Source organism: Palaemon carinicauda, unplaced genomic scaffold (assembly GCF_036898095.1).
Source record: "Palaemon carinicauda isolate YSFRI2023 unplaced genomic scaffold, ASM3689809v2 scaffold559, whole genome shotgun sequence".
In the NCBI taxonomy this organism is placed as follows: domain Eukaryota; kingdom Metazoa; phylum Arthropoda; class Malacostraca; order Decapoda; family Palaemonidae; genus Palaemon; species Palaemon carinicauda.
Window position 1 is genome coordinate 23,536 of NW_027171826.1, and position 8,965 is coordinate 32,500.

The 8,965-nt window shown below is 36.1% G+C and overlaps 1 protein-coding gene and 1 pseudogene across 1 annotated transcript; one reads left to right on the forward strand and one right to left on the reverse strand.

Moving 5' to 3' along the window:
- LOC137637149 (uncharacterized) overlaps positions 1-8,965 on the reverse strand; it is a 37,066-nt pseudogene that overhangs the window by 18,593 nt on the left and 9,508 nt on the right.
- LOC137637151 (uncharacterized) lies at positions 1,501-1,896 on the forward strand. The gene has a single exon (XM_068369424.1). The coding sequence runs from the start codon at positions 1,501-1,503 to the stop codon at positions 1,894-1,896; it is 396 nt and encodes a 131-aa protein (XP_068225525.1).

Sequence of the window (8,965 nt, forward strand, 5' to 3'; positions counted from 1 at the left end):
GTATGAGATTTGGTAAAATAGTTTTTGAGTTATGCGAATCACAAACACACAAACAGACATACAAACAAATACACTCCTATTAAAACATAACCTTCCTAACAAAGGATTAAAAAATTATTTTGTGAATTACACCTTAAAGCTTATATTGAATCAGTGAAATCTAATCAGCTGTGTTGGATCATAAGCGGTACTGCACAGTACCTTGGTTTTTGAGTAATGTTGAACACTGTACGAGCAAAACGTGATATGAGCATAAAAATTAAAATTAGATTAAGAGCACCACCTCAATCTGAGAGCAAAAACTGCTTTGTATGGACATTTATTCTGGACAATTATTAATGAGACTAGCGAGTAAAGAGAAGAAACCATTCTTCATGTAATTTCTACGCCATTTACTTAGATATTAGCTCGCAACTCTGAATGTGGGGAAAATGACTGGAGAAGGACGATTGGATTGCTGTGTGTGCAGGAGACCAGGTGGAAGGGAAATAAGGCAAAAGAACTAGGCGAAGGTTGTAAATTATATTACAGTGGAGCAAATATGGAAGGAAGAAATGGAGTAGGAATATCATCATCGAAAGAGTTGAAGGAGAATTTGATTGGGGTGAATAGGAAAAATGACAGAATTATAAGTTTAAAGCTAGGACTGGGAGCAACAATAGTCAATGTGGTGTGTGCCTATGCCCCGCAAACTGGATGTACAGAGGAGGAGAAGGATACATTCTGTGAGGATATGGACCAAGAGCTTGGAATAATTCCTACAAGGGAAAGGGTAATTATAGGAGGAGATCTGAACGGCCACTTGGGAATTAGTAGGGAAGGGATAGAGAGAGTGCATGGAGGTTGGGGTGTGGGTGAGAGAAGTTATGGGGGAGAAAGTGTGATTGATTTTGCATTGACTTTTGACCTAGCAATGATCAACACCTTCTTTGAGAAGAAGATTAACAGACTGATTACTTACAGTAGTGGTGGCAGGGAGAGCCAGATAGATTTGCTGCTGTGTAAGAGAGACCATCGACCATCTGAAGGAAGTTAGAAATTGCAAGGTGATAAATGGGGAGAGTGTAGCAGTGCAACAAAGGTTAGTGGTAATTGATCGCAGACTAAGGAATTGTAGGAGAAGTAAAAAGACGAGAATGGACCAAAAGATTAAGTGATGGAAATTGAAAGAGGAAGATCTGAGAGTCTTGTTTAAGGAAAGAGTGCTGGAAGCAGTAAGGTTACATGATGATGTATAAGAATGGTGGGCCGAGAATAGTAAAGTGATTCTAAGGATAGGTGAGGAAATACTTGGAAAGTCATCAGGAAGAAGACCCCCAAATGATAAAGAATCGTGGTGGTGGAATGATGAGGTGCAAGAATGGGTAAAAACCAAGAAAGAAGCCAAGAAGAAGGCAGATCTATCCGAACAAGAGCAGGATAAAGAAAACTATAAACAAGCAAAGAAAGAAGCAAGAAGAGCAGTAGCAAAGGCAGAGACATTAAATAAAATCTAAAGAGATGGAAACACCAGAAGGAGAGAAAAAAATATTACGAATGGCTAAGGCCCAAGATGCTACATCCAAAGACCTGACACATATAAGGCAAATAAAAGATAGCAATGGCATAGTTCTAGCAGAAGAGAGTGAAATTAAAAGTAGGTGGAAAACTTATTTTGAAGGACTATTGAATAAGGAGAACCCAAGAACAGTATTTGAAGAGGGACTCCCAAACAAGACAGTTACCATAGGAGTGACTAGAAGAGAAGTAGAACAAGCAGTAAAAAAGATGAAAAATAATAAAGCTGCAGGACCGGATAATATACCAGTAAAGGTATGGAAGAGTCTGGGAGAGGAAGGCATAGATATCTTGTGGGACATGACACAGAAGATATTCAATCAGGAAAAGATGCCATAGGAATGAAGAAGAAGCCTAAACATTCCCATCTATAAGGGAAAGGGAGACATCCAGGAATGTGGCAACTACAGAGGCATAAAGCTGATTATCCATACTATGAAAATATGGGAGAAGATCATTGAGAAGAGACTCAGATATGAAACAGCAATTGGTGAGGAATAATTTGGATTCATGCCAGGAAGAGGGACTGTAGAAGCAATATTTGCTTTGAGACAGATGTTAGAAAAACATCGGGAGAAACAAAAAGGATTACATATGGTCTTTATTGACATGGAGAAGGCATACGATCGAGTACCACGTCAAGAGCTGTGGAGATGTATGAGAGAAAAGGGAGTCCTTGAGAAATACGTAAGAATCACCCAAGATATGTATGAAAGGGCAGAAGCAAATGTTAAGAGCAGTATAGGCCTAACAGAAAGTTTCCCAGTAACTGTGGAACTACATCAGGGGTCTGCATTTAGCCCTTACCTATTTGATCTGGTCATGGATGTAGTAACACAAGGTATTAGAGATCAGTCTCCTTAGTGTATGCTTTTTGCTGATGATGTTATACTGTGTAGCACTAGGCGAGAGGTAGTTGAGGAGAAACTGGTGGAGTGGAGAAGAGAAATGGAAAATAGGGGATTGAAGATCAGCAGGAAAAAGACAGAGTATTTTAGAATTAAAAATGACGAGAATGGGGAAGTTAGTTTACAAGGAGAAAGATTTAAAAAAAAAAAAAAAAAAGAGTTGAAAATTTCAGGTATTTAGGATCAACAGTTACAGAGGATGGTGATCTGGGGCAGAAATAAACCACAGAATACAAGCAGGATGGAAGAATTGGAAAAAAGGTGTGTGGAGTACTATGAGACAGGAAAATAGTTGTTAAGTTGAAAGGTAAAGTACACACGACAGTTGTGAGACCGGCAATAATGTAAGGAGCGGAGACGTGGGCAATAAAGAAGACAGAAGAGAAGAAGATGGATATGGCAGAGATGAGAATGTTGAGATGGATGTATGGGGTGACAAGAAGAGATAAGATACGGAATGAGGTAATTAGGGGCACCACAGGAGTTAGAAAACTATCAGATAAGATCCAAGAAAGTAGACTAAGGTGGTACGGTCATGTCATGAGAAAAGATGAACAGTATATTGGGAGGAGAGTGATGGAAATGGAGGTACAGGGAACGAGAAGGAGAGGGAGACCAAAGCGAAGGTGGGTAGACTGTATCAAGTATGACCTTCGATCAAAGGGATTAACCGCTGATGAGGTGTGGGACAGAGATAGATGGAGAAAGCTGACCAGAAACATCGACCCCACATAGAAGTGGGAAAAGATGTAGACAAAGAAGAAGAAGAAGAAGAGGAGCGGTTGTATGAATCAGATTTTCACAGTTAGGCAGATATGCGAGAAATATTTAGCAAAAGGTAAGGAGGTACATGTTGCGTTTATGGATCTGGAGAAAGCGTATGATAGAGTTGATAGGGAAGCAATGTGGAATGTGATGAGGTTATATGGAGTTGGTGGAAGGTTGTTGCAAGCAGTGAAAAGTTTCTACAAAGGTAGTAAAGCATGTGTTAGGATAGGAAATGAAGTGAGCGATTGGTTTCCGGTGAGAGTGGGGCTGAGACAGGGATGTGTGATGTCGCCGTGGTTGTTTAACTTTTATGTTGATGGAGTAATGAGAGAGGTGAATGCTCGAGTGCTTGGACGAGGATTGAAATTGGTAGACGAGAATAGAATTTTTTTGCGTTACGAAGTATAGCGAAAAATAATTGTCCTTACGACATGTAAGCAGATCTTAGTGTCTTGTTACTTAAGTTCAGTTGTTATATAGGCAGTGGCCATTGAGGTTTTAGTATGGGGTGAAACATATTCGATGTTTGAAAAGGTATTGACTAAGTGATCACTTTCTAGTGCACGCTAGCCCGAGCAAGTCAAAATTATCAGCCAGGACTCCAGGCAGGATCAAATTACAGTTTCAGACGTGGATAGTGTTTTCACGCTAGCAATCAGAATGATGAAACCGTTTCAAGAAGTGAAGGACAATCTGTTATCCGATTTCCAGCATCATATTCAACAAGTATCCGCACCTCAATAAAGTAAAGATGGAAAACGACTTGAATGAGCATCGCGTTAATTTGAGGAAACTGATAGGAAAATGTAAGCATTAGGTGCGTTTGTTTATCAACTTGGAGGACAAGGAACATCTAAAACTGCTGCAGAAACGAGTCAGCACGCAAAGGGCAGCATTGCCGAAAGTATCAAGCTAGTTAATGATCGAGGGAAAGTCTGTGGATTCATATCAACTTTGATGGAAGAGGTCTAGAGCTCAATGAAGGCAGAGAAGGGACATTGGAGCCGGGAATGTAAAAAGAGAGACGTCGAAAAGATAAGTGAAAATTTAGCTGATTTTATTTTGTATACTTTGCAGTTGGTACAAGGAAATTGAAACTTTGTGTTTATTTTTCTTAAAATCGCCTGTTGGTTGTTCTTATTCACACTACATTGAACGGAATTAAATTGGGACCGGTAAGATAGACATTGACCTCTAAAAGGGCAATTACAAAATTACATTTCAAAACCGTTACTGTGGTTATTGGATTGGGTCACAATAGGTCAGAGAGAGATGAATCAGAATTTATTAAAAGTTTAAAGCTTGATAGAAGGAGATTGGGTGACACCGGTATCTGAGAAACAAAGAAATTATTCCTTTAACGGTGGCCAAGAATGGAAATGGTAAGCAAAGGCTGGTTTTTTATTACAAACTTTTTAAGGATTTAATGTTTGCTCTTGGTCTAAAGTCTGCTTATCGCTTAGAAATCTATCAAAACGTCGCCAATATATTTCTCGTTTGAGAAAAAATTGAAAAATATTTTTTATAATGGATTATCTTTCGATAAGACCTTTACCAAAGTTCTTAAGAGTCTGTTACTATGAGATTCAGGGCCTCTGTAACCCGGTTTTTTGGACTTTGCTCCTTATCAAAGCATCGGGTGTAGCTGAAAGTTGACATATGTATATTTTACAACCACACACAAATTTTGTCAGCATTATCAATAACCTAAACCCGATGGTTTTAATTTTTATAGAGTAAAAATGATCCAGCCGACGCCATGGCCAGTGATACCGAGCCAAGAGTCGAAAACATTCATTACGTAAGCAATGTAAACACCTTTGGACAAAATCTTGCCCCGCCCATCCACCAGACACCCATTCACCTTCTTCCATCTGCTCTGAAACCCATAACAGTCAAGAATGGCTAACAGGATTTGGAATTACCCCGTGGTTGCAAACCTGCATTTGTCTTACGACTTGCAACTTTATACAGTCATGAGAAAGCCCTTGGCCATATCTATTATAGCCTGAATAGGTAATTATTCAGTTTCTAGTTTAAATCCAATGTTTATGGTCTGATTTGTATTTAGCGTAACATGATTATAATACTTGTAATGTCATTCAGGCTTTTGAACATTTCCATTAACTATTCACTATGCCACCAAGAGAGAGAGAGAGCGAGAGAGAGAGAGAGAGAGAGAGAGAGAGAGAGAGAGATTGTAGGTAAACAGGCTTTATATAACTTTTTTTGTTAAAATAAGATTTTTGTGCTAAAATCTCCATCAGACCAACGGATCATCCGATATAATTTTTTTTTCTTCTTCTTAGGCCGTACGAACGTGCTGGCTATGTTTTGGGCATGACTGCATTTTGTAAATAAATCATGAATAGTTTTAGGAGTTTTATTTGTACATCTAATGGGAATCTATTGAAGTAAAGTGAACATAATTCATTTATCCTTTAAAATATTTACTACATGTAGCAAAACAAATAGTAGTAAAGATGATAATGCAATGAAGGAATGATACCATACTTTATCTTTAGCTTCAACGTCGGCAATAACATACCCAGTTGCCATAATTTGTCAGCTTAATGAAATAACCTATCATCTAATGTTAAACTTAATTTCTGAGGAGGCCATGGCTTATTGCACAGTGAAAAAACATGACAAAGACTTTATGAATGGCGGAACAATACATAGATGTGGGTGGGGTATCAGTGCTGGCGTAGTAATACTACTGTAGCAGTACTGCCGCAACAGTAGTATGCATGAATTAAACGTTTAGGCCAACTGCTGGGATCATTGAGGATCATTTAGCACTTCTTACAACTACTCGAGAAATGAGTTTTTATAGCCAGAATTTGAATTTTCTGATCCAACAATGCCCATGATAGCCTTCAGTGTTATCCTGATTCATAACGAGGCCAAAGTGGGTGGAGTCTCATGAAGTCATCATTCTGACGATAATTATTGGTGAAGGTTTAAAGCGAAAATACGGTACCGGCTATCTTTTTTTTTTTACAGTAAATAGGTAGGTAGATAGACAATGAATAAAAATTGCTTGACATTGGATATAGAAGTTATCAAATCAAGCTGGTCTACTACGTTTTTGAAAATTACCAACTATTCCATATACTTTGTCAATCTGATTGTGACCTATAAAGTAGACTGTAATTTCTTAGGAAACTTATTTTGGGAGTTAGACAAATAATCGAAGTGTTTTTGTATTTATTAACATATTTTGTTCGTTTGTTCATTATGACAATTCTCAGTGGAGAGGTTTCAGAGTTCATAAAGGTGTACTGCTTTGCTTTTATTTACACTTTTGTGTTATTGTTGGCAGAGGTATAGCCTTCGTTACGTATAACCAATCATCGATCGAGAAAGAGAGAAGAAATGCCGTCATAAGTTACGTAACGAGTGCGTTCGAAACCTTTTCTCTGAGTAAGTTGGCCCGTCTTCAAAAATCGTCACTTTTACTTAATAAAGTACCAAATTTATTCAACCTACGTAATGCAGAATATAGTCAAAATTTATGTGTAGATATAATGTGCATTCTGAATAAGCGTTATATTTATGAAATTCATAGAAAAAAAGTTATTGCGAAAAAACCGTGTTACAGGGGCCCTGAATCTCATAGTAGATATTGGAGATCTAAGAAAGTGAAGATTGTAGTATTTTTAGATGATGGCATAGCTGTGGATGGTTGTTTTGAAGGGGCATTGGATGCTAGCTATTTACTTTAGAAGCTTTCTCAAGATTTGGATTTATTTACAGAAAAGTATAATTGGTTTTCAGACTCGGAATTGTATTTGGAAAGGTTTACAGTGGACGAAAACTGAAGGCAAATTTCGTTACTCTAAGGATAAACTATGTCGTATAAGATCTTGTTTAGATTTTAGATGCCAAACGTTCTGAAATAACAAAAACGCCATTTTCACGCAAATCTTTTGGATAGAATTGTCTGTTACATAATTTCCACGAAATTTATCGTTAGAGATATTGTTAAAATGAAAACGGTTAAGTATTTCTGTATTTTTACATGTAGGAAATTGATCGCTATATTGTGACGCCTCAGATGTAGGCAATATTGCGAAGCCTCAGATGTAGGCAAATTTATCACTATATTGCGACACCTCAGACATAGGAATATATTGGCTGAGGAATAGTAATCTATACCTTTTTGTTATTAAGTTTGTAATAGAATGTTACTATTTAGTTCGTATATAGAACTACATTTTTGTACTTAAAATTTCCCAGTATAATTCCAGCTCTATTTCTATTTCTTATAGTAGTTTTATTCTTATAAGCTTTATTCATGATGAAATTAAGGGTGTTGTAGTTGAAATTTCTTAGTGAAAATTGTTTATATTCTTATTTCTTAGTGTAACTGTATTCCAATATAATTTATTTATGACAAAATTAATGATATCGTAATTATAATTTCGTAGTACAATTTGTTCTTTTTTTCAATTTCTTAATGTAAATTTATTCCTATATCATTTATTCACGATAAAAGTAATGCTCTTTTAGTTGAAATTTCCGAGCATAATTTGTTATATATTTCTATTTTTTATTATACATTTATTCCTATATGATTTATTCATCATATAAAAATGTTGTTGTTGTTGAAATTCCCTAGCTTAATTTAGGCTCTATTTTTATTTATTAAAGTAAATTTGTTTTTATATGCTTTATTCATAATTGATGCAATTGTCTTTCTTGTTACATTCATAACCTAGCCAATAACGACCATGAAAACTAATGAAAAACTAAAAATCTTTGTTGTCGGTGTAAGACTTTTCCATGTCAGTTGGCATACTTGAAACAAATTAGATTAAGTTTATATATATATATATATATATATATATATATATATATATATATATATATATATATATATATATATATATACACACACATATATATATAAATATATATATATATATATATATATATATATATATATATCATGAGAAAGAAATTTCTTTGACCAATCTATCCTTTCTCATTCGAAGCCTCCTGTTGAACGCCACAAAAGTTCCGATAACAAAGATGGTTCAGGGTTCCAATCAGAGACTATGTTCATATGAGAAGAGAAAATAACAAAAATAGGTTAGAAATGAGAGGATGACTCTCAAATGGAAACAGACCATTTGGTTGCCTAATAAGAAACCTGAAGCAAGAATCCCTGGCGAAACCAACTGGACACATTACAAGAGATAACAAAGTACGCTTTATTTTGAAGATCCAATTTGAGATTAACGAAGAAACTCGGTAAACACACGACGTCATTTTGACCTGAATTCATAGAAATGTGATTCAGTGTTGTACAGGATTGGGGAAAAGAGCAGGTGACTTTATCAAGTAATATTCGAGTTATTGACTCATAAGATCTGTACTCCGATTCCAGCTTGTTGCTGGACAGTCAACTGAGCTCTGGACGTGCACACACAAAAATAGAGTCAGGGAATAAAAAGGGAAAGATTAACTGGATTTGGAGATTTCTGGCACCCTAACAACACCGAATGTCATTGATACCGATATCATTCATTATAAATAGAGATTAAAAAGAAATTCTATCAAAAAAAAAAAAAAAATTAAAAGCAAGTATATCCCTCTTAACATTAGATAGCTTTCATAAGACCTGCTGTTAAAAGAAAAAAAAATCTAAAAATATCGCAAGCATAGTATAACATCCTGTCCAAGAATCTTGGAAAGGATGAACCGAGCAAGGAAAAAATTTACCC